Source organism: Myotis lucifugus, unplaced genomic scaffold (assembly GCF_000147115.1).
Source record: "Myotis lucifugus unplaced genomic scaffold, Myoluc2.0 scaffold_49, whole genome shotgun sequence".
Lineage (NCBI taxonomy): Eukaryota > Metazoa > Chordata > Mammalia > Chiroptera > Vespertilionidae > Myotis > Myotis lucifugus.
In genome coordinates, this window is record NW_005871097.1 from 5,759,153 (window position 1) to 5,785,066 (window position 25,914).

Sequence of the window (25,914 nt, forward strand, 5' to 3'; positions counted from 1 at the left end):
CAAATGTTAACAGAGTGCAAACCCACACCAAGAGTGCAATCCCAACCATGTGAACACCAGTGCCCACCAAATAGTATGCACAGGAAAAAAAAAGGCTGGCAGAAGTAGATTAAGATCTTTGAACTAATCGTCTAACAAGTTATTGCTCCTTATGAGTAAGGAGGAGCCAGGATTAATCACAGCATTTTAGCCAGCTGTTTCCCTTCTGAGCATACGCCTAAAGGCAGGATGGTACTGTATGTAGAAAGGCTGTACCATGGAAAAGGATCTGGATCATGGACCAGAAAGGTTGGACTCTAGTTTCTGACCCACACTGGGTGTTTCCAAGTTGCTTTTCCTTCGTCTGGCGACCTCATTTTCCTCAACTATAAAATGAAGTGATGGGCCGCTGACTTCTCTAGTTCTTCACAATGTAAATAGTCTAGATCTTCTCACATTAGTGGCTATAAGATAAAGTTAGATGAGACGCAGGGAAGAGCCTCCCAGTTGAGGTTCAAACCAACAAACAAAAACATGGGCCTTTGCATCACCCTGGTGATCATGGAGGGAGAAGCAGCACTGAAGATAGGACTGGTCCCTTCCAGCAATGACACAAGAGGAAATGAGCACCTCACCTGCAGCTTACATCCCTCCCAGTCTAGGAACACAGATAACATGGGAAAGGATGTCATTTCCTTCATTCAAAAAGAAAACCTAAAATTATGACACAAGCCTGCAATTACCAAGGGAGTCTTTGCTAGGCAACATCGGACTTGTCTGAGTATCTATGTCACAGGTCTCTTTAGCCTGATGATATTCTGCCATTTCTTTTAGAAACTCCACGAGAAAACCTAAAAAACACAATGTACATAAATTTGGTCTCACAACTTTCATTCAACCATTGCTCAGTCACTGTTTATAAATTTTGGGTTTATAACATTATCCTGTTTTACATTATGTATTTTTAAAGAATAGTTTCTGAGGGAAGTCCTTCCCAAGCACAACACAAAAATCTAGAAGTGATAAAGAGAAACATTTAACATAAAAATTAAGAACTTATATGTGGCATGAAATAAAGTCAAAAGACAAAATGATAGCTGGAAAAAATGGCTACTATATTTTGGAGACAGAGCACTAATTTTCATATCAAAGAGCTCTTACAAATCAGAAAATTCTTAAAAGGGCATGGACAAAGAGCTTAGAGATAAAAATTTTAATGTCAAATAAACAAACAAAATCATAAACAAATGCAAATTAATACTACAACAAAGAGATCAGATCCTCTTTTCCCCAGTAAGACTGCTAAGATTAAAACTCTGATCATACTTGAAGTGCTGACAAGGGAGTGGGGAAACTGGCAGGCTCAATCACTCGGGAGGCAAATTTGTCAATATCTGTGTATTCAAAATGAACATGACCTTTAACCTAATCTTTCCACCTCTAGGAATTCACACGGCTACACTTCCACAAGGACACAAAGGGTGTACACACTGCACACTGCTTCTAATGGAAAAACCCAAACAAGACAACAAAACCTCCATCAACAGGTGGTTAATTAACTACATTCTTTAAAAAAATTGTCTAAATATGGCTATAGAAAAATGTATTGGTGGCTAAAGAAAGCAAACCAGAAAACAGTTATCTATAATATGACCTCATTTGTGAGTGTGAGTTTTCATAACAGAGACATAGGTCCCTGTCAGGGAATAGACAACAGTTAGGTGCAAAATATCTTCCTACATATTTTCTGATGGCCTTAACCTCTTTTTTTAATTTTTTAAAATATATTTTTATTGATTTTTTACAGAGAGGAAGGGAGAGGGATAGAGAGTTAGAAACATCGATGAGAGAGAAACATCGATCAGCTGCCTCCTGCACACTCCCTACCGGGGATGTGCCCACAACCAAGGTACATGCCCTTGACCGGAATCGAACTCGGGACCTTTGAGTTTGCAGGCTGACGCTCTATCCACTGAGCCAAACCAGTTAGGGCGCGGCCTTAACCTCTTAATTGGAAGTCACGAAGTTTTAAAATCACTTCATTTTAACAGTAGCTATTTTACAGTTAGCCCAGAGTTCTATACAAACTTTGCCACTAGGACTCCTGACATGTCTGCTATTCATAGTTTTTGAGTTTCAGAAATTTTACTAGGATGCTAGATGAAGCTGAAGTTCAATTGATGTTTCTTTTCAGCCAGATTAAGCTTTGAACAAAGGAAATTCATCCTAAAATGCTACTGGAAGTTTGAAAACACAGCTGAAGTACAAACACTACCTCTATAATTATTCAAAGTGTATCTTATTTGAGTATCTAAGAGCTATTAAAAAATTGAAGTTTAGCCGAAACCGGTTTGGCTCAGTGGATGGAGCGTCAGCCTGCGGACTGAGGGGTCCCGGGTTTGATTCCGGTCAAGGGCATGTACCTTGGTTGCAAGCACATCCCCAGTAGGAGGTGTGCAGGAGGCGGCTGATCGATGTTTCTCTCTCATCGATGTTTCTCTCTCTCTCTCTCTCCCTTCCTCTCTGTAAAAAATCAATAAAATATATTTTTTTTAAAAATTGAAGTTTAGAGGAAATGATCTCCATTTGTCAAAATAATAGATGGATTCTTCTGCTTATTCAAAAAGTCAGGTATTGTCAGCAAAAAAAAAAAAAAAAAAACCACACACACACACACCATAATTTCATTCAAATTAGATTCCCTATTCTTCCCTCTAAAAATTTTTAGTTTCATACTTTTATAGGAAAAATACATGACAAAGATGGTACTATATTTCTATAAAGATGAAAGCTCCTACCTTTTTTGTTTTCTTTATCAAATCCTGAGACCTATTAAAATAAAACATTTCACTTTTATTAAACTATTGAGGTATAATTAACAAACCAAAGCAGGTTATAAAAACTAAATAATCCTACCAGTGATTTGTAGAGACTGGATTCAGGCTTGATTTTAATGAGTTGTAATAGATCCTGCATAGTAAATACCTTAAGGAAAAAAAATATTAATTAAGTAGACATTTTTACATTAATGTTTAAATGATGAATTAAGATGTTTCTGAATATGACTAGTAATCATTTTCAGATTAAATAAAAAATAAGATTATAACTGCTCATATAAAATTGAAGCTGTTTCTTATACTACTAAATAAATTACAATAAACATTGAGATTATATGGATAAAATATTTTTTCTTGATCATGTAATTAATCTCCAAATATTTCACAATGAAGATGATATGCCTAACAGAAATGACAGAAATGGTTAGTGCCTTACAGATGATAAACACTCAAACATCTGATGAATCAATGAATTCATGAGTGAATTCCAGGGCCTTTCAATTGCAATCATTTTTTTAAATATTGCTTCAAAATGTAAATAAACTAAATTTTTACTGTCTTTACAACTATGAATAACTAAAGTATACTGAAAGTAGTTTTAAACAAACATTTTGGGTAGCTATTCTTAATATATTTTCCCAGTACAGCACGTATCACTATATCTACGCTGAGAATACTAACATGATTTTCTATTGTTTTTCCTTTAAAGAAAATATTCTGCATGGCATTTTATAACAGTAAAAACCTGCAATCATGTGAGGTAGATTAATTACTGCTCTAATCACTATATAATTGGCTATTGCTCATTCAATAAATAAAACTGTGAAATGTAATGACTGATGGACCAAAAAAGAATTCCTAATGTTGAGTAAAATTTGGTTGTTAATGAATAAATATAGCATATGTAAATTATAAGTTTTTCAAATATTAGAACTGTTCATATTTCTTAAAACTTCTGAATATAAAACTTTTGGTCAATTACAGATAGGATAAAGAGAGCCAAAACACAGGGATAACACAGAGTGCACCCTAATGTCAACTATGGATTTCAGGTGATAATGATGCCACAATGTAGGCTCATTAACTGTAAAAATGTTGATAATGGGGGAGGCTGTGCATGTATGAGGGTAGAGGGCATACGGGAACTCTCCCTTTCTGCTCAATTTTGCTGTGAACCTAAACTGCTCTAAAAAGTTAAGTCTACTTAAAAAAAATATATGGAAAGTTTGCTATACCTGCCTTGAAAATACTAATAAAGTATGACTAATATATGTTCAATGGTAATGGTAGAGGAATAGTTAAAATAATTAGAAAAGTGATAAACATGTGTTTTAATATTTGAGAACACCACGGATTTTTAAAAAATTAATCTATTCCTTCTGTTATATAATCACAAAGAAGAGAAATATCTAGAAACAGAGACTGTGGCATCAGTTTAGATTTTAGAGATCTAGATTTACTGCCCTATGTTGCCACCTCAAAATCCTGTGACCTTCAGCAAATCACTCACCTCTCCAGACTCTGGTTCCTCATCTGGGACACAGGTACACCTGCAGTGTGACTAGCCCAGTGCCAAGCTCACAGCAGTCAACATAAATGGCAGTTATGAGTCTGAGTCAACTACGTGGGACATAAGATCAATTCTAGCTCTGAAACATTTCGTGATTCTACACATCACAATTTAACAAAAGACTAATGAAGATCCCAAGGAACTGATATATCAAATTGAGTACTCCTTTGGTGCATTATCTAAAAAATAACTTAGAAATGGACCAAGACAGCCAAGGAGCACTCAGCTAATGTGCAGCACTTTATTATCATCTTGGTGGGGGCGAGGGGGAGGCTGTTAATAGAAAATTCGGAAACAGTAAGGAAAAACTTTACCTTTTCTTCTGCCAAGCCACTTTCTGGGAAGAAAACCGAAAGTGAATACTCATAGCCACATCTTTGTAAATGATCTGCCACTAGGGAATTAGAAGCGCCTATTAAAAGGGCACTCCCTTCCACTGAAATGGACGAGGGACGCATTTCTCCGCTCAATACAGGGTGCATCAATTCTTGAATGAGTTGCTTTCTCAGTTGTGTCTAGTTCAACAACAAAAAAGAGAAAAGAGACAAGAGGGAAAACACTTTTAGCAGGATTTTTGCACTGGAGATAAACAGATTTGCCACAGGAATTAGAAACCTTTTATTTCCACAGTGGTTCTCTAGATCCATGGACAGAAGTTAGAACTTCTTTGTTGCATACTTTGTCTTACCCTGTGAGACAAGCAGCCCATGGGTTCTGCCCAAAGAAGTCTGCTTTCACCAGTGAAAGCTTCCCAAGTGAACTGGTGGTTAGTCAGAACACATGTCAACTCTTACTTGTCTTCCCTAAGAGCCCATTTCAGCAGCCTTTGGTCAAGACACCAATCATAAGAGAAAATTCTGCTGCTTCCTCAACAGAATTCTGTGGATTGTTGGAGGATATGAAAACAATATTTGGTGAAACCAGTTTATTGAGCATATTGATAAAAATAAAATTCCCCAAAAGGAAATAACATATGCAAGAGAGAAATCAGTAAACCTAAAGAAGGCTTGTTAACATGCACTTTCATATATAGTATTTACATCTCAAGACATTTTATAAATAAGGAAATTTAGGTTCAAGGTGGGTAATTTTTTCAAGGTTATAACTAGTGTTATTATTCCTTTGGGTTTTAAGAAAATCTCTAAATTAACTGAATTACTGGATATTTGTTCTCATCTATTGTGCATATAAGCTGGAAACATAATTGGGCTGAGCTTAAGAGTATGCTGCCTATATCCATGGGGTTCAACACTAAGTAGTATCTAATGTATTCATATTAATAGAATACAAGCAAGAAACAAAAGGAGTTGCTATACTTCTATCTTCTATCCTTCAGCTAGAGAGAAGTATATAACTACCAGCACAGAACAAGATTCATACATCAAAAATCCTATAGTACAAAAGATATTTATATTGAGCAGAATATGCATGTTCTGCCTCATCTAATGTCATTCAGTAACAGAAATAATGAAACAAGGAAAGTGAAACTACAGCATTCTCCACCAGTAAAATTTAGAGGTGATTTAATGAGATATGTAATATGCTAAAGAAGTAGTATATTTAGATCCAGCTTAATTGACAAAAGTGATTCAGGGTGTCCTGCAAACAAGTACTGAAATAGGATAAAATTTAAATGAGTGACATAAGCAGGTTAAAAGGAAAATAAGAGAAGAATAAAATTAAATGACATCATAGATGAATTCCCATACTGACAAATACAAAAGGCATGCCATCTAGCACTTGCTAGAAGAAATGGCAAGACTGGCTGGGGGCTTTCCAGCAGCCAATGCAGAGAGAGATACCCATTCATAATTAAACCTTGAAATGTCCCTAAGGTAAAAATAAATACAATTACTGTGGGGGGAGGGTAAGTGGGAGAGAAGAGACTTGGGAATCCTTCTGAGACATCTTTCAAGAAACTCACAGACTGAGTAGACTCAAAATATGAAAGGGCCTTGATAAACTTTAATAGTTATCTGTGACTTCGTACTTAATCATAAATACAAATTCTTTTCAAACATCCAAATAGAATATGAGTTAGGCCACTAAAAAATTCAATAAGCGAACTCACCCCAACCACAGTCCTTAAACTGAGAAAATAAAAATTAGCTCAGACTGAGAGAGTAAAACTCTGCCCTGCCATTGACCAAGCTGTAATTCCAGAAACAGCCAGCTGCAAACAGGAAACATTTCTCCCAAGAATATACTGCAGCTATAGAGTGAACAAGGTTAGCATAATCCCGATATCAAAGCCGAACAAGGATAGCTAAGAAAGGATTAGTCAATTGTAACTACAGATAGGAAGCCAAACAGTACCAAATCTAATCCAGAAACACAGAAAAAGAAAAAAAATTCCATATTCAGGAATGCAATAACCATCCCACATTAGGTCTAGTAATGCATTACACACTACAATTAACTCCAGGTGGGTTAAAGTGTTAACTATAAAAACTGAAGCCTTTTAAGAAACTTTAAAAAGTGAATATTCATGCTATTAGTGGAGAAAAATTTACTGAGAATAATCAGCAAAATCAATGGATTTGACCATATAAAAATATAACATCAATATTTTAGAGCCAAATTAGAATTGAACACCAAAATAAAAGTATTACCACAAAAATGACAAAAAAGCTTAATAGTTTCTATTAAAAGAATTCTTACACAATAAGAAAACACTAACATCCTAAAGAAAATGAGAATGAGCAAGAGACAAACTGCCAATCCATGGAAAACAAATGGCCAGGAACTATGTGCAACATCATTAACAAAGGAATAAATACTAAAATGAAGGCTGCTTTTCAATCTTAGATTGGCTTTTTAAATGTCGTGATAATATTGGAGACAAGCATTCTCAAACTGCTGGTGTCATATACACTATTACAATCTTTCTAGAACAAGAAGCCAAGAGCCTTAAAAAAATGCTTATGCCCTTTGATTTTCCAGGATAAAGAGTCATACAAGAACATTAGTAAAGCCACTTAATTAGGCAAAAATGAGAAATGCAATTGTAGGATGTATAGACCTAGGTAAAATCTATTCAACATTTTATGTGTAAAATATACTTCTGAAATATATATGTGTGTGTGTGTGTGTGTGTGTGTGTACATATATATATATAGTAATGAAAACACATTTGAACTACTACTCCTTGCTGTTAATTTATATATCCTTGCTGTTAATTTATATATAAAGTGTATTAATAAACATTTGCTGCCCAAGCTAAATATTAATCAGGGGACTGCTACACAGATTATACATACATCCAAACATGGGCCTGATGCCACTGAAAATGAGGATTTCAATGAAGGTTTAAGGACACAGGAAAATGCTTATCATATAACATTGAACTAAGAAGAATACACACATACACACACACCATTATGCCAATAAGTTGTTGAATCAGAGATGACTTTCCTCCTTGATGTTTTTCTGTATTTTTCAGGTGAATCTGAAGTGGTGGTCTTTTTTTAGTTACAAAAACAATGGGGGAGGGAAAAGTAAAAACAAACTCACATTTCCTAAACATCACATTTTCAGTGTAAAATATACTTCAGAAATGTATATAGTAATGAAAACATGTTCGAGGTAATCCTATCCATTGCTATTAATCCTATTTCTTGCTGTTAATTCATACTAATAAGTATTTGCTGCCCAAATTAAATATCCAGACCTTTCCATGTATTTTTTAAAGTTCTCATTCTCCAAACTATTCTACGGTAAGTATCACACGTAACGTTTTCTATATGGTGTCAATGTCGTTCATTCCAACATGACTATTACAAAACCACGTATTAACTCAGGAACCTACAAACCAGCTTCATAAAAGCCTAACCTTACTAAAATGTGTTCATTTTATCAAGCTACTCGCTCCTATCTGAATGTCAGTTAATAAATCTATTTGAATATGAAGACCGGGCAAACTCTAAACCGTTTGAGAATGCCTTCCAGAATAACGAGTTATACAAAACATTAAAACGTCCCTCCCCAATACCATCTGCCTATCGTATTATTTGTAAAACCAAGACCCGGTGGGTTTAAATGCGGACTCCCTGTTACCGCTTCCACTTGTAAACGTTACAGAACAGATATGCCTAAAGCCGATACCTTGAGGGAGTCCAGGATACCTCGGTCCTTGAAGGTCTGGTACAGCTTTCTGCGTAGTTCGTCTTGAGTCAACACGTCCTCTTTAAAGGGCATGGTGAGCTGGAAGAGAAGATGCAGACGGTTACCGGGCAGGCAGAGGGCACGGGCATTTCTGAGGACGGAAGAGTGGCTGACCTTCGGGAAAGCGGGAAAGCCCCGCGGGGACGGCGCTTTAACGAAAACATTAAGAAGTTCCGTCCCTTCAAGAGCGCACCTGGTCGGCGCTTTAACGAAAGAAACATGAAGCTTCGTCCCCTCACGTGCGCACCCGGTTGGCGCTTGAATGGAAAATGAACAGGAAGCTCCCTCTCCTCACACACACCCGGTTGGCGCTTTAACCAACGAACACAAAGCCTTGTCCCCTCACGTGTGCACCCGGTTGGCACTTAAGGAAAACAAACACGAAGCTTCGTCCCCTCACGTGCACCCGGTCGGCGCTTTACGAAAAGAAACACGAAGCTTTGTGTCGCCGCTTTAACGGAAACATTAAGAAGCTTCTTCCCTTCAAGTGCGTACCCGGTTAGCGCTTTCACGAAAACAAATAAGCTTCGTCCCCTCACTCGCACCCGGTTGGCGCTTTCACGAAACAACCAAAGGACTTGTATGCAAGCATATAGGCCTAACCAATGGACACAGACAGAGGGGTGGGGGATGGGGGGTAACGTGGGGGTAAGGACACACATGTAATAACTTAATAAAGAAATTTAAAAAAAAGAAGCTTCGTCCCCTCACGATTGGCACTTGAAGGGAAACAAACACGAAGCTTCGTCCCCTCACGCGCACCCGGTCGGCGCTTTACGAAAAGAAACACGAAGCTTCGTGTCGCCGCTTTAACGGAAACCTTAAGACGCTTCCGTCCCTTCAAGTGCGCACCCGGTTGGCGCTTTCACGAAACAACCAAAGGGCTTGTATGCCAGCATATAGGCCTAACCAATGGACACAGACACCAGGGGGGCAAGGGCATGAGTGGGGGGTTGGGGGGTAACGTGGGGATAAGGACACATGTAATAACTTAATAAAGAAATTTAAAAAAAGAAGCTTCGTCCCCTCACGATTGGCACTTGAAGGGAAACAAACACGAAGCTTCGTCCCCTCACGCGAACCCGGTCGGCGCTTTAACGAAACGAAACACGAAGCTTCGTCCCTTCAAGCGCGCTCCCGATTGGCACTTGAACGAAAACAGGAAGCTCCCTCTCCTCACATGCACCCGGTTGGCGCTTTAACGGAACGAACACGAAGCCTCGTCCCCTCACGTGCGCAGTCCGTTAGCGCTTGAAAGAAAACAAACACGAAGCTTCGCCCCCTCACGCCCACCCGCACCCGGTCGGCGCTTTAACAAAAACTTTAAAAAGCTTTGTCCCTTTAAGCGCGCTCCCGATTGGCATTTGAACGAAAACAGGAAGCTCCCTCTCCTCACACGCACCCGGTTGGCGCTTTAACGGAACGAACACGAAGCCTCGTCCCCTCACGTGCGCAGTCCGTTAGCGCTTGAAGGAAAACAAACACGAAGCTTCGCCCCCTCACGCCCACCCGCACCCGGTCGGCGCTTTAACAAAAACTTTAAAAAGCTTCGTCCCTTCAAGTGCGCACCCGATTGGCGCGATAACGAAACAGAAAGCCTCGTCCCCTCACGTGAGGACCGCGTTGGCGCATTAACCAAACGAACACAAAGCCTCGTCCCCTCACGTGTCCCCTCACGTGCGGACCGCGTTGGCGCTTTAACCAAACGAACACAAAGCCGCGTCCCCCCACGTGCGCACCCGGTTGGCACTTGAATGAAAACAAACACGAATCTCTTTCCTCACGGGCACCCAGTCGGCGCCGAACGAAACAAACACGAAGCTTCGTCCCCTCACGCGCACCCGGTTGGCGCTTGAACGAAACAAACACGAAGCTTCGTCCCCTCACGCGCACCCGGTCGGCGCCTGAACGAAACAAACACGAAGCTTCGTCCCCTGCGCACCCGGTCGGCGCTTTCACGAAAACCAACAAGATGCTGCACCCCACACGCGCACCCGGTCAGCGCTTTAACGAAAACCAACAAGATGCTTAATCTCTGCCGGCATCGGCTTCCCACCGAGCCAGTCCCGCCCGCCCCGCCTCAAGGTGGCGACGAGGGGGCTCCCTACCTCCAGAGCCCAGCCGCGGTGCCGGGAATCGTTCAACGCTCTCCCGCCCGCCCCGAACTAAGAACCCTGGCGCATAAACGCACTTCCTCCCCTCGGGTTGCTATGCGTGGGTGGGGTCGTGTACCGCGCGATCGCCACTCTCACCGGAGGCTGGGGGGTAGAAACATCGGGCGAGGAGTCTGGCAAACCCGGGGCCCCGGACGCCGAGGCACCACGTGGTTCCGCGCCGCCCACAGCCGGTCCCGCCCTCTCGCCGAGACCCGCCAGGTTGAGCGACCTAAGTCCGGAGCGTTACTGCGCTTGCGCCAGCGAGCCCGCGTTACTAGCTGCCGAAGCCCCGCCCACTTATCGCGAGAGTGTGACCTCCGAGTCTCGCGAGAGCTTGCCCGGCTTCCTTACTGAAGTTCCGAGCGCGAGTCGCCGCGGCGGGATCTCAGTGGATACTTTCTTAGGAAGTCTGCGCAGGTAGGGGATAGAGCGAGGATTGGGGGAGGAGGCGGGCGCTTCAGGGGACATCCGGGGCCGCGTGATCTGGGTGTTAACCCTGTCTCTCCACCCAGTTGCGGCCTGGGGCGCCGGGCCCAACCGGGCCAGCCACCGGCGGCTGGTCCCATCACAGCCCAGGCATTGGCACCCGGCGAGCTCCGTCAGCTCGGGGTTTTGCATCTTTTGCCTTTTACTAGGTCACTCAGTAGCCCAGGGCTTCGTAACCGCGGCACTATTGCCATTTGGGGCCCGAAAACTCTTTGTAGCGAGCGCTGTCTTGTGCACCGCGGGGTGGTTAGCAGCGTCCCTGGCCTCTCTGCCCACTAAATGCAGCGCCTCCGCACCAGTTCTGACCATCGTGAATGTCTCAGGCATTGCCAGATGTCCTCGGGGAGGCAAAAGTCTCTAGTTGAAAATCAGTGAGCTAAATTTTGTTTTTGCATGCTGTGGGAAAGATGAAGGTGGGCTGAGATTACTGTAGACTCGAGTAGAGTTTAGAAAAAAAGAGAGTGGAAGATGGAAGCCCGCAGAGACATCTCTGCGGGAAAAGTATGACTTCATCTGGGCTTTAATGGGTATGCTTTGGATGGTGGCAAAAAGAGTCACTGCTTGGCATTCGCGTACGCCAACTGCCCTTCCCCCACCACCACCCATGACAGTGGATAATTAATCACAGCGATCTTTCCCGCTGACCACACTTAAGACTCAGAATCTCAGCACCAGTTCCTGGCAGTCACTACCAGTGATTCGAACTGGCTCAGGAAAGGAAACCCATTTGCCATTCCTAGTCAGCTCCCTTTTCCATTAGACAGCGTATCTCTCTACAGATGACATTGTGCTGGACACTGCTCCTCACCCTCACCCCCCCCAAAAAAGTATTTTCCCTTCCTCAGTTTAAACATCCTCAGTTTTTTTCAGTAGCTTTTGTCCAGAGCATTCCCTAGCCTAGATCCCACCCTCCTCCCCCCACACACAGTTCAGTTATTGATTCATTTAAAATGCAATTCCCAGAACTGACTACTTCCCCAGAGATGATATTATTTGTGAAGAGGACATTGTCTTCTCTTAATGCAGCTTGGTATTGCATTAGCTTTTTGTGACCACTGTTTCAGACTGCTGCCTCTTATTGAGTTTGCAATAAATGAAAATGGGTGCTTGTAGATGCACTGCTCTTAAGCTAGGTTTCCTCACCCTGTTGTGCAGTTCATTTTTTCCAAGCCCAAGTACAGGACTTTATTTTGCATCCTATTAAATTCTACTTTGTTAATTTTACACCTAGTTCTCTTAGTTGTGGAGATATTTTTGAATCTTGCCTTTTGCCTTCTAATAAATGTGTTGCCCTTAGCATATCTTTGAATGTGATAAGTTGGCTTCATCTCACAATTATTGTTATAAGGAGTGTTTTCTGGGCCCCAGCATTGTTATAGCTCTGGGGATACCAGACTGTGTTATCATGCAAGCTAAAGGTCTAGTTGTTTCTAGGTGTACACCAAACTATTTCCCAAAATGATTTACTGCCTCCTAATTTCCCTTCCAAATCATAAAATTTAAGTTTGGCGTGACTTGTTCTCAGTATAACCAGGGGTTACCTACTCTTTTTGTGTAGGGATCCACATTGAATGATGTATAATAAAAGCTCTCAGTATAGCGTCTAACCAAAGGCAGCCATTTAATACATATTTCTATTGGTCTTTTCATTTCTTTGAAAGTACCCAATTATTGCCGAAACCGGTTTGGCTCAGTGGATAGAGCGTCGGCCTGCGGACTGAGGGGTCCCAGGTTCCATTCCGGTCAAGGGCATGTACCTTGGTTGCGGGCACATCCCCAGTAGGAGGTGTGTGGGAGGCAGCTGATCGATGTTTCTAACTCTCTATCTCTCTCCCTTCCTCTCTCTGTAAAAAATCAATAAAATATATTTTTTTAAAAAAAGAAAGTACCCAATTATAGACTAGGAGATAAACCTTTTTGTTTTTGAAAATAGGAATAACACTTACCTGTATCTGATGATACGGCTCTTTTCTGTTCTTGCGACTTCTTAAATATCACTGATCACTAGATGTATAATCACATTTGTTAATCCAAGATATGTAGTTTGCTGAGAACTGAATACTTGTATTTATTGAAATGTCTAGATTTTTTAATATTCCCATCTTGAGGTTCATAGCCTGCCTAACCTTGATTCTTCCACATTTGCTGTTGGAAAATCATGCTTTTTAAGGAAATTGAAGTTCAGCAGATCTGCATCCTCTGTACTTTGTATACCAGGTGCTTGAAGCAGTTGGCCTTTCTCCCCTGCTTTTTCCTGACTGTAGCCTAAAAAGGCTTTCTTTTTCTTAACTTAGTCCACACATTTCAGCTCATTTGGGCTTTTGCCTTTCTGATGCTAGCCTCACAGGTTTCTGAAGGTCCCAGGTCCCATTTCTGTGTTCATTACTAGTTAGTGCCCTACTTCCTACATTATGTGCACAGCCTCTTTGAGTTCAAGGTAGCCCTGAGCTCCTTATAGCACCACCTTGATTTCTTTAGTTGTCTCTCCCAAAAGCAGCTCAAGTCACCCTAACAACCAGAGACTGCTGCTGTCCTCACCGCAGGTGCAGTCCTGCCTCCCCTACTCTCAGGCAACAAGCCCTGCCCCTTGTAATGGAGGATTGCTTTATGTAAGGAACTTCAGCAGCTTCTCACAAAGGTGCTGTTAATAGCTTGAACTGACACCAGCTATCAGGCCTCTGAGTACTTCCCTTCCTCCCCACCCCACAGGCCTCAGCTGGGCTGGTTAATCCCACCCTGCCTCTCACTCCAGCATTCCCTCTCCCCTATTCTTAGGGTCATCTCACACTGTAAACTACAGCCCCCTCCCCCCCGCCCCCCGCAGCTCCATTCTGCAAACATTGAGCACTTATTATATACTAGGCTCGGTGTCAGGGATTCAGGCTGGAAAAAACCACAGTTCCTGTTCTTTTCCTAAGGTAGGTCCATCTTGACGCACCGTTGCCCCAGACCCACCTTTCCAACAATGCTTTGCTACCCATGTGCCATGGTAAATGAACTCCCTCTGTTCCGGCTCTCTTTACAGAATGCACTTTTACCTTTTGGCTGACGCTTCCTTGAATATTTCCTTTTTTCTCGTACCTGCAAGGGAGGTTTGTGTGTTTTTTCCAGCTCTGACATGTGTGTTAGTTTCCTATTGCTGCCCTAACAAATTGCCACAAATTAAGTGGCTTGAAACAACATAAATGCATTACATTACAGTTCTTAGCATAGAAGTCCAATGTGGGTCTCACTGGGCTGCAATCCAGGTATCAGGAGGCTGTGTTCCCTTCTGGAAGCTCCTGGGGAGACTCGGTTCTTGGGGAGACTCTGTTCCTTTGTCCTTTCCAGCTTCTGGATGCCACCGGTGTTCTGTGACTGGTGACCTCTTCCTCCATCGTTAAAGCCAGGACCTGTAGTCACCTGACTTCCTCTCGTGCCTCCCTCCACTTTTAAAGCCCCTTGCGCTTGCATTGGGCCCACCTGGGTAGCCCAGGATCATCTCCTATCTAAGGTCAGCTGATGAGCAACCTTAGTTCCATTTGTAGCCTTAATTCCCCTTTACCTGGTAAATTAACATTCATTCACAGGTTCCCAAGATTAGGATGTGGACATTTGGGGCGGGGGGGGGGGTGGGTGAAGGAGGTGGTCAGGAGGGCTATTCTGGCTACCACACCATGTTCTAAACCAGCCGTGGGCAAACTACGGCCCGCGGCCCGTTTGAAATGAATAAAACTAAAAAAAAAAAAGACCGTACCCTTTTATGTAATGATGTTTACTTTGAATTTATATTAGTTCACACAAACACTCCATCCGTGCTTTTGTTCCGGCCCTCCGGTCCAGTTTAAGAACCCATTGTGGCCCTCGAGTCAAAAAGTTTGCCCACCCCTGTTCTAAACTGACATGTTTGCATCCCTCTTCCTTCCCTTATTTGTTTTCTCAGTGAATAGCATGGCATCCTGATATTCTGCTTGTTCACCTCAGCCAAACATTTGGAAACATCTTCAGTTCTCCCATTTAATCCATTGCCAAGTACTGTGTAGCTCCCTCCTCCACGCCTCGAGGCCTAGTCTCCCTTGCAGATGCTCGAAGGGCCCCTGCTTCAGGTGGAGCAGGCACACACAACTTACACACACACAGCTGTTGTGGTGCTTTATTTGTATTGTTTGTGTTACATATTGGAGTTTAAGTAATACTTCATGGGTGGAGGGAAGGTGGAAGAAATCCTGGAACTGTCAAAAAAAAAAAGAAAGGTTTGCAATCATTGGTCTAGAGCAGTGGTTGGCAAACTGTGGCTCTTTGGCCCCTTGAGTGTGGCTCTTCCTAAGCCTTAGGAGCACCCTAATTAAGTTAATAACAATGTACCTACCTATATAGTTTACGTTTAAAAAATTTGGCTCTCGGATCCCGTTGGGCGGACTGGACTCCACCATGGAGCCAGTGAAGACCTGGACCCCTGGGAAGGTGGCAGCCTGGCTGAGAGGTGGGTGGGGCCGGGGCAGAGTTGGGCTTGAGGGGCTCTGGGACCGGGAGAGGTAAATAAAGAAAAAGGGCCTGCTGAGGCTGTCAGTTGGATAAATAAATAAATAAATAATAAAAAATTTGGCTCTCAAAAGAAATTTCAATCGTTGTACTGTTGATATTTGGCTCTGTTGACTAATGAGTTTGCTAACCACTGGTCTAGAGCTACACGGTCCAATACAGTAGCCATGAACCACGTGTGGCTATTTAATCAATTAAAATTAAATAAAATTTCAAATTCAGTTCTGCAGACACGAACCACATTTCAAATGCTCCTTAATCTCCAGTGGCTACTAGATCGCACAGCGCAGGTACAGAACATTTCCATTCTCGCAGAAAGTTCCATATACAGGACAGCACAGAGTTCTAGAGAGTGTCTCCCTTTTGCCCACTACCTAGGCATGGTAAGCCCTCTGACATTAAATGATTGTAGATATTCCCTTCCTGAGACTATGTGGTTGTATGGTTTCTTTTCCTTCCACGTCACCCACCGTTCAGTTATTCCTTGTCATAATTGAAGAGAGTTACGTCCCTTCTCCAGGTGTTTGTGAAATCAAATTCTTGGCAGCTCAAGTCCTGCCCAGCTGTGTAGTTTGTGATACAACCTTTAGGCAGTATTTCCTTCAGTTTCCTTTTTGTTTGTCCTCACTCGGTACTTAGCACCATGCTTCTCTCCCAGTCATGGATTTCCATACGGGAGAGAAGTATTTTGCGGGTGGTTAGCTTCCTTTATACATTAATTGTTTTCTGCTGCTGCTTAAATGTGCATTGGGGGAGGTGTCTGCCTTATCTTTTCTCTCTGCTGCCTAAATGTTTGTGAAGTAAGCCCTTCCCTTGGCAAACTCCAGCTAGGAAACGTATTCCAGCAAAAATGAATGATGTCATTGCTGACTTGGTTAACATTTCAAGCTCCCATCCCTCTTCCCCTCACTTTCTCTTGAGAATTCTGGCCAATTCTCCTATTTTGCACGGCTTTTGTATCATTCCTGCTTGTCTTGGTTATCCAGTTTTACTATTTGGGCCCTTTTCTCATTTTCCCCTAAAACAGGGACCATTTTTTTCTGTAAAGCACCAGGCGATCCCTGTCACAACGGCTCACCTCTGCCACTGTAGGGCAAAAGCAGCCTTTGACTATAGTAAGACAGATGAGGCCAGATTTGGCCTGTAGGCTATAGTGTAACAACCCCTGCCCCAAATAATATTTTAAATCCTACTTACTTCACTATGCCAAGAGAGTCTCCTGCCTGCCTTTTTTCCCAGACCTGGCCTTCCAATTCCTGGGTTACATGCACCAGCTCTAGCCTGATTTCCTTTACAAAGCACTGCATTCGTTAGGAAATATATTTCGGACTTCTTTGGCTTTTGTTGCATGTTCTGAGTGAATCAGCAGGAGTCCCTGTGAGGCATGATGCATCTTGGGCCCTGGCACACCTCGGTTGTACTTTCCCCGGGACTGTACGCTCCCAGCTAACCATTTTTGGTTTTCAGTCTTGAGTACTAACAATGCATTTTCTTTTCACTTAATTAGGAGCCATATATTGGAGACAATGTCTGGAAGCTTCTACTTCGTGATTGTTGGCCACCATGACAATCCAGTTTTTGAAATGGAGTTTCTGCCACCTGGAAAAGCAGAATCCAAAGTGCGTATGGAACCTTAACAAACCCCATGAGAACTGTCACGCTGTTGTAATGATAATGGTGTAATGTGCTTTTCTAACTGGAGATCTGGACAGATGAGATAACAATTAAGCGAGGTTTGCTCTGGAGTCCCATGGGCTGGTAGAAGCCAGTCAGGGAAGGTTCAATGAATTGCTTCATCCTTTATCGGCACACACTTAGCATGTACTGGGAGGATGCTCTGGGCCTCTTTTCCTGGTCTTCAGTCCACTGTGCCACCCAACTAGGAAAAGCTACTCCTTAAGCGCATAGAAACATGGTCCACTCATAGTGGGTCTGAAAGAACAGTCGTTGCTGCCTTGAAATGCCACGAAAGCCCATTCTGCCCCAGAAGTCACATTTTTCACCAGGACATACATAGTAGATCCATTTACACCTGGGAGGGTTAAAAGGGACCCTTACTTACATGTCTTCCTGCTGCCCAAGACGATGGCAGTTTCCAGTGACCTTCTACCTTATCTACTGGCTGGTGCCCATATGCTCTCCTCCCCAGTGACACACCCAGCTTCCTTATCAAGAATGGCTGTAGAAAAACAACTGGTTTGGAGAACGTCTCCATTCAGAATAAACAGAGCCATAGAGCCTTGAGATGAGAATAGCTGGGTCCCTTTCCATCTTTCTGTACCAGTCCACGTTCCTAATTGCCTATAAGTTGTGCTGTGTCTCCCGACCTCCAAAAATAAGCTTTAATGTTCTTTAAGACAGGAGTTGATTTTTCAAATTCATTGTAATGCATAATGCCCAGTCTAGTGTAGGATGCTTGTCAACTATTCAGATCTTGCCAGTAAAATATGATAGAAATGTAATTATCCTACCAGGTGTTGGTGCTACATTATTTTCCCACATCCCTATGAGCACGCTGCTCATTAAAACTTTGGTTTGAGGCATCTCTGTAGCAGTGATTGCTTTGCGTTACACGGCTACTCAGTTATAGTTCCTGTGCACTCTGGGGCCTGGTGGTACATAAAGCAGTGCATATATAAGTACTTCATCGCAAGATGCTACCACTTACCTTCTGAAAGCATTTCTAGTTTTCTCCTAATCTCTTAAGATTGATCATCCCTGTAAAGTAATAGAAAATGCTGCTATAAACCAGACACGAAATACATCCCTTTCTCTAAGGATTAAATTAGCTGCATCTTGGCAACGGGCGTGAAGTAAACATGCTTAGCTGTGCGAGGGATTCCAGGGTAACTGGCAGCCTTCCTCCAGCCCAGTTGTGGGAACAGCCTCCTCAGCAAAGGGTCTGTATCAGTTTCCCAGGGCTGCCGTCACAGAGCACAAAACCTGGGTGGCTTAGCATAATGGGAATGTTCTGTCTCGGTTCTGGAGGTCAGAAGGCCCAGCTCAAGGGTGGGGAGGGCCGTGCCCCCTCGGCAGGGAAGGTGCTCGCGAAGGATCTGTTCCGGCCTCTCTCCTAGTTCCTGGTAGTTCCTTGCCTGGTGGCAGCACAACTCCAGTCTCCACATGGCGTTCTCCCTGGGTGTGTCTGTGTCCAAGGGTCCCCTTTTTTTATAAATACATCAGTCACATTGGGGCCCACTCTTCTCTAGCATGAACTCATGCTAACTAGTTACATCTGTGACAACCCTCTTTCCAAATAAGGCTGCATTCTAAGGTACTAGGAGTGGGGACTGCAACACAGGAATGGGTGGGAGTACAATTCAACCCATCACAGAGGTGTTCTTTGAAAATGCATATGGAAAGTAAGAATTCCACAGGAGTAAGACCATTTCAGGTTGTGAACTCCCCCTCCACAATATGGTGGGACATTCCCACCTTCTCCAGTTCAGCTCTGTCAGCCCATGAAAAGGACACTCCCAGCTCTTACAGGACTGTCTCCTGCTATCACATAGGGGACTGAGTGCTCACAAGGGTTAAGCATGGCCTCCTGCCACTCCCAGGTCCCCCTGCCTTGTAAACTCCTTACACCTGAAAGAGTCATGCCAACATGTTAGGAGTGCCACCTCCTCGCCTGTCTTCACTGCTCACCAGGTGTCACTACACAGGAAGCCTCCCCCTCACCCCACCTTGAGGCCTGTGCCAATGTCACCTCTAAGTCCTTAGCCCCAGCTTACCTATGTTGCTGTCCTTTATCCACAACCTCTTGGGTATTTTTTCCTGTCTTCCTCTAAAACAGTGGTTCTCAACCTTCTGGCCCTTTAAATACAGTTCCTCATGTTGTGACCCAACCATAAAATTATTTTCGTTGCGCCCTGACTGGTTTGGCTCAGTGGATAGAGCATCGGACTGCGGACTCAAGGGTCCTGGGTTCGATTCCGGTCAGGGGCATGTACCTTGGTTGCGGGCGCATTCCCAGTGGGGAGTGTGCAGGAGGCAGCTGGTCGATGTTTCTCTCTCATCGATGTTTCTAACTCTCTATCCTTCTCCCTTCCTCTCTGTAAAAAATCAATAAAATATATTTTTTAAAAAATTATTTTCGTTGCTACTTCATAACTGTAATGTTGCTACTGTTATGAATCGTAATGTAAATATCTGATATGCAGGATGGTCTTAGGCAGGGGTCCTCAAACTTCTTAAACAGGGGGCCAGTTCACTGTCCCTCAGACCGTTGGAGGGCTGGACTATAGTTTAAAAAAAACTATGAACAAATTCCTATGCAAAAACAAAATGGGAACAAATACAATATTTGTATTTGCATGTGGCCCACGGACCATAGTTTGAGGACCCCTGGTCTTAGGCGACCCCTGTGAAAGGGTCGTTTGACCGCCAAAGGGGTCACGACCCACAGGTTGAGAACCGCTGCTCTAAAAGGATACAGGCTTCTTGAAAGGAGGATCTATTTGTTTTCCAACAGAGTATTTTTCCCCCACATGCTTAAAAGGTTACGGAAACTGGTAGCTTCCTTCTTGCAAAATTAAAATTTTTTTAGTTTCTTGAACACATTTTATTAATATTATAATTAGTGTATTATAATCGGCTATTTCTATTTATTGAGTTTTAGATACCAAATTTAAAAGTAGCCCGGCTGGCATGGCTCAGTGGTTGAGCGTCAACCTATGAACCAGGAAGTCACGGTTTGATTCTGGTCAGAGCACATGCCCAGGTTGCAGGCTTGACCTCCAGTGTGGGGCGTGCAGGAGGCAGCCGATCAATGATTCTCTCTCATCATTGATGTTTCTATCTCTTGCTCCCTTCCTCTCTGAAATCAATAAAAATATACTTTTTTAGAAAAAGAAAGTGTCCCCCCGCAAGAAGAACTGTATAGGATTTACAGATTGAAAGGTTGGCTGTCTTGATGCTGTATGGAAATGTTAACCTGGTGCTGCTCACACTGTCATCTAGGACGACCATCGTCATCTGAACCAGTTCATAGCTCACGCTGCCCTTGACCTGGTGGATGAGAATATGTGGCTGTCAAACAACATGTACTTGAAAACTGTGGACAAGTTCAATGAGTGGTTTGTCTCAGCATTTGTTACTGCAGGTCATATCCTTACCTTCTTAATAAAGATATCTAACTAAAGGTTGGGGTAACCAACTAGAACATGGGACACAGATGCCAGAATAAGTTGATGGACTTTAAAGTGTCAGGTAAAAATTGCCATTTACGTAGCTACTTTTATTTTTTTCAGGGAAAAAATACATTTTGTTTAAATCATTTTAAAACCAAGTCTGGTATATAAAACTAAGGTTTATCTGAACCCTATCAAGGGTGGTTTTATTTTTTAACTTTAAAAGATTATGTTCTCTTTAAGGTAAAAACTAACCTAACTTTGAACTATTGCTTTTCATTTTACATTTATTTCTAAGATTACACCTTAATTATTTCACATATGAGATTTATTATGCTTCATGACATAAGACAAGAAGATGGAATAAAGAACTTCTTTACTGATGTCTATGAACTATACATAAAGGTATGTATGTTCTATAACTTTTTAAATCTGATAAAAGGGATTCAAATGGCAGGGAACTGGCCTGTCAAAGTGACTCCCTTGTAGTAGTTTTCATCTCAGAGCAGCTCTCCCTCAGTCAGACCATCCCTGGCAGCTCCCTCATCAGGCAAGTCTTCACCAGATTAACATGTATTTAGGAAAAGAACTCAGTTATTTTGTTGTTGTTAATCCTCAGCCAAGGATATTTTTCCCATTGATTTTTTTTAGAGAGAGTAGGAGGGGAGAGACAGACAGACATAACCAACAATTGGTTGCCTCCCACACACGTCCCAATGGGGGCTGGGAATAGAGCCTGCAACCCAGTCACATGCCCTTGACCGGAATTGAACCCATGACCCTTTTCAGTCCACAGGCTGATGCTCTAACCACTGAGAAACATCGGCCAGGGCTTGTGGTTATTTTAAAATCTACTTCATTCTCCCCCTTTTGGTGCATATAGTTGATTTTACTAGGGAACCCTAAATAGAGGGAAGGAAGTATTCTCCATAAGAGAAATTGCTTTATAATTTCAATCTAAAATGCTTTCCATCTACTTTACAAATAAGTTACAGTGCAATGAATACCGATCATAAACCAGCAGGAAGTGATTCATATATTATCAAATAGTCATCCAAGGAGATTGGTGCCACCCGCATTTCTTGATATTTAATTGGAAAAAACAATAGGACATCAGTGGTTAAACTGCAGTACTGACAACAGTATTTCCTAATAATTTAAATGTTCTATATTTGAACAAGATTTTTGCATATTGCTACTGCTAACAATATTCCTAGTCAGCACTAGCAAGTAAGAATAGTCCTTTTATAAAAGTAGACAAAGTGATTAAGGTGTAAAAATTGCTAACTCCTTTCCTCATTAGTGATTCCATTTGTTATTAATAATTTTCTCTGTTATGATACATTCATTGCATTATCTGAGAAACTGGTCACTTAGCCTTGTGTTAAAGGAGAGTATTAAAAACCTGATTAAAAAATTACCACACTAGGGACGACCCCGGTGAGGTTGAAACGGCCCCCGTGAGGTAGGGACGACCCTGGTCAGGTCGAAACGGCCCCGGTGTGGTAGGGACAACTCCGGTGAGGTTGAAACGGCCCCCGTGAGGTAGGGACGACCCCGGTGAGGTTGAAACGGCCCCCGTGAGGTAGGGACGACCCTGGTCAGGTCGAAACGGCCCCGGTGTGGTAGGGACGACCCCGGTGAGGTTGAAAAGGCCCCCGTGAGGTAGGGACGACCCTGGTCAGGTCGAAACGGCCCCGGTGTGGTAGGGACAACCCCGGTCAGGTTGAAACGGCCCCCGTGAGGTAGGGACGACCCCAGTCAGGTCGAAACGGCCCCAGTGTGGTAGGGACAACCCCGGTCAGGTTGAAACGGCCCCGGTGTGGTAGGGACAACCCCGGTGAGGTTGAAACGGCCCTGGTGAAGTCGGGACAGCCCCGGTGAGGTTGAAACGGCCCCCGTGAGGTAGGGACGGCCCCGGTGAGGTTGAAACGGCCTTGGTGAGGCTCAGACGGCCCTGGTGAGGTTGAGACTACTCCAGTGAGGTTGGGACAAATAAAGGGGACCAGTATGGACTGATGAACAGGGGTAGATACAGAGGCAGAGCAACATTGAACAGAATGTTAAACTACAGTGGGAAGCCTGGGGAGGGTTGGGGGGGGGATTAAGAGACCAACTGAAGGACTTATATGCATGCATATAGGATTAACCAATGGACACAAGACACGGGGCGGGGAGGCGGGGGGTAGGGGTCGGGGGAATGTCAAGGGGGGGAAAAAAGGAGACATATGTAATACTATTTGTAATACTTTAAGAAATAAAAATTATTAGGAGAGTATTAAAACCTGATTAAAAATTACCACACAAGAGTAGTTTTTAATCAGTGTGGTATAACTTTTTCTTAACTTAGAGACCCATGATATGGCACATTTTTCATTTGTATTTTATGTAGGTCTTACAGAATAATTCATATGTTTACAATGAATATAAGATTAGTAATTCACACACAGGGTGAATCCTGAGTTAATTTTGCTTACATAGGCAATGCTTATACCACCATCAGTTTCACCACAGGTACTGCTCAAAACTATAACACCGAGACAGAAATTTCCTTAAGGGGAAGTTACTATTTAACAATAGAACATTTTTATGGAAACTTAAAAATGTGATCTTCTGACTTGTTTTGAATGTGTTTAATGATTTCTTTTAATTTAAAGCTCAAAATAATTTAGAGACTCATGATTTGTCAGTCTTTTTACTCTGACAAACTCACTAATACTTTCTTCTTTCCTAGTTTGCAATGAATCCATTTTATGAACCAAATTCTCCTATTCGATCCAGTGCATTTGACAGAAAAGTTCAGTTTCTTGGAAAGAAACACCTCTTAAGCTAAGCGCAGAAAAATTCGGAAATAAACAATGTCACTACAATGGAATATACTCAGGAATGTGTACATTGTAAGTTACTTGATTAAATAGCCTGGGAAAGTTTTACTTGTAGTGTTAATTTATCTAAACCTAGTGAAATTCCTTATAGATAAAAATAGTACAGTTTCTTAGAATTATCAATCCTATATAATAAAAGTCCAGCGAACAAACAGCAGAACAACCAGTCGACCAGTCGCTATGACACGCATTGACCACCAGGGGGCAGACGCTCAACAGAGGAACTGCCCCCTGGCGGTCAGTGCGCTCCCACAGTGGGCTGATCCCCGCAGGCCATGCGCCTCACCAGTGCACAAATCCCGTGCACCGGGCCTCTAGTAGATTAATATTTGCTTCTGAACAGTTATTTATAAGGATTTCTTTATCAATATCCTTGAAACCTCTTTGAAAATCTGAGAATAAGCTTTTGACTTTCCTCATTCATATAGCTTGATCTTGATGTAACAATCCAGAACCAAATGTCAAGATTTTGTAGATGTAAAACTAAAGCATCTGCAGTGAGGAATAAAGTTGGTAGGACATACATGGACGTACCCATACATCTAGAGATGATATAGAAATGTATAGGCACTGTGCATAGCCCTACCCAAGAAGCTGAAGTAAACAGCGTGTGCAGTGCCCAGTGCCACGTACCTGCCGCTGTCCGGGACGGGACAGTGATCCTGCTGTCATTCTGAAATCCGGGATCCATGTCTGTAAAATGGGTGACTGGGCCCCAAGTGCAGGGTTGTGTTCTTTTCTTTCCTTTCCCTTAGTATGCTAAAGATTTAATGAACCTGTTGATAATCTGTATTAGTAAAAAGCTGTAAGATGATTTTCATCAACTTGTAAAGACAGAAAAGCTTGTATTACATTAACATTTGCACTCCTGGCCTTTTAGGCTGTGCACCAGAGGGGGCGGGAGTGGGCTTTTTTACTGTAAGGAGTGTGGGGCCTTACTGTAAACGAGTAGATGTCGATCGAAAAGCAAGTAATGTAAGCACATATTTTCCGTGCTACTTGTGAGCACTTGAAGAATTTTGTTCCATTCTGAATAACTTGAGCAAGTAATTCTAAGTTTGTTCTTGTATCTTTGTGTAAAGTTGCTACTATGATTTTTTTACCCTATTTATTTGATTTACTAAATAAAGATGTTTGTCCAAGATTGTGAGAATTTAATATCAAATTTTTTAAGTGCTGCTCACCCTGCCACCAATACCATTTTAGTTTTATTTCGAAAGTCTGCAAACTAGTATATATTTTAACCCAATTTACAGAACCTGGATCATCTCAAATTAGGTGCCAGAGCTTTGGGAGCAGAAAAAGATATTCAGCTAGAAATCGAGGAGTCATTTCAGCCATGCTCATTGGAGAGACCCAAACACGTATTGTTTTTTGTTTGTTTTAATTTTATTTTTTTTAATATGTTTTATTGATTTTTCTACAGAGAGGAAGGGAGAGGGATAGAGAGCCAGAAACACTGAGCCAAACCAGTCCGGGCAACACATACTGTTTTATGTAGTTTGCTCTGCCCTCAATGACCATGTAGCACAGAGGGCTGCGACGCAAGCGGCCAGGAGCAGCAGCAGGGAGTTCTAGGGTAGAGATCGATGGGTCCTGGCCTGGCCACAGAACGGCAGTGCCCTGCAAACAGCAACCCTTTTCTCTAGGCTTGAGAGTGAGATGGGAACATGTACCAAGAGCCCTGCGTGAGTACGTTACTGTAATTAAGTACCAAATTTCATGTATGCCTGCATCTTTGAAGGAGCTCCATAGCAAGTCCAGTGATGAGTGTAGGAGCTGGTGGGTGGGCTGCACAGGGAAAGCATGCTGGGCACAAAGGTGTGGGGAAAAAAGCATTAGGCATGGGGATTGGACAGCTGACGGGACAGAACCAGGACTGGCGAGTTGGTAAAGCATAGATCTGGTAGTAGGTGGCGTTACTGAAGGTTCCGGAATACAAGAGCAGTGGAGGGACATCAGTAGCACCCTGGGCATTTGCCAGGGCTCATGCTTCCCCACAGGCATCAGGCTTCACTGAGCATAGGTATTAAATTTGTAATCGTTAGCACTTCCAAAGAGATCCAAATAAAACGCCCCAATCTGGTTTTGTCCTTTGTTTCCTAGAAGGCTGCACTGTTGCCCCGCTGTCCACGAATGCAGAGACCATCGATCTGTGCTCTGCCCGATATACCCATGTTCTTT

The 25,914-nt window shown here is 42.8% G+C and overlaps 2 protein-coding genes and 1 long non-coding RNA gene across 13 annotated transcripts in view; 1 reads left to right on the forward strand and 2 right to left on the reverse strand.

Moving 5' to 3' along the window:
• Nucleotides 1–10,937, reverse strand: part of OFD1 (OFD1, centriole and centriolar satellite protein) — a 35,281-nt gene extending 24,344 nt beyond the window's left edge. For 7 of the 10 annotated variants that reach the window (XR_002829220.1, XM_014455737.2, XM_023753720.1 and 4 more), the window contains exons 1-6: nt 10,803–10,937; nt 8,491–8,589; nt 4,701–4,901; nt 2,896–2,964; nt 2,778–2,808; nt 723–830 (exon numbers count right to left, since the gene is read on the reverse strand). Coding sequence is in view for 9 of the 10 variants with exons in the window: in XM_014455737.2 (XP_014311223.1) it covers nt 723–830; nt 2,778–2,808; nt 2,896–2,964; nt 4,701–4,901; nt 8,491–8,583 (502 nt within the window). In the remaining variant the exon portion in view is untranslated. The other 3 variants (XM_023753719.1, XM_023753723.1, XM_023753722.1) reach the window with 3 other exon arrangements.
• Nucleotides 10,938–11,012: 75 nt separating this feature from the next.
• Nucleotides 11,013–24,874, forward strand: TRAPPC2 (trafficking protein particle complex 2). Of its 2 annotated transcripts, none has more exons than XM_023753726.1 (5): nt 11,013–11,123; nt 17,221–17,332; nt 20,676–20,820; nt 21,165–21,250; nt 24,159–24,874. In XM_023753726.1, the coding sequence occupies exons 2-5, from the start codon at nt 17,240–17,242 to the stop codon at nt 24,285–24,287; spliced, it is 453 nt and encodes a 150-aa protein (XP_023609494.1). In that variant the 5' UTR covers nt 11,013–11,123; nt 17,221–17,239; the 3' UTR covers nt 24,288–24,874. The 2 variants fall into 2 exon arrangements, with proteins under 2 accessions (XP_023609494.1, XP_006088664.1); XM_006088602.3 differs by having other exon boundaries at nt 23,580–24,872.
• On the reverse strand, nt 15,310–17,198 carry LOC111825981. Its single transcript, XR_002829221.1, has 2 exons — nt 16,911–17,198; nt 15,310–15,403 (listed from the first exon to the last, which is right to left on the reverse strand). It is a non-coding gene; the product is annotated as an uncharacterized LOC111825981 (long non-coding RNA).
• Nucleotides 24,875–25,914: the final 1,040 nt, after the last annotated feature.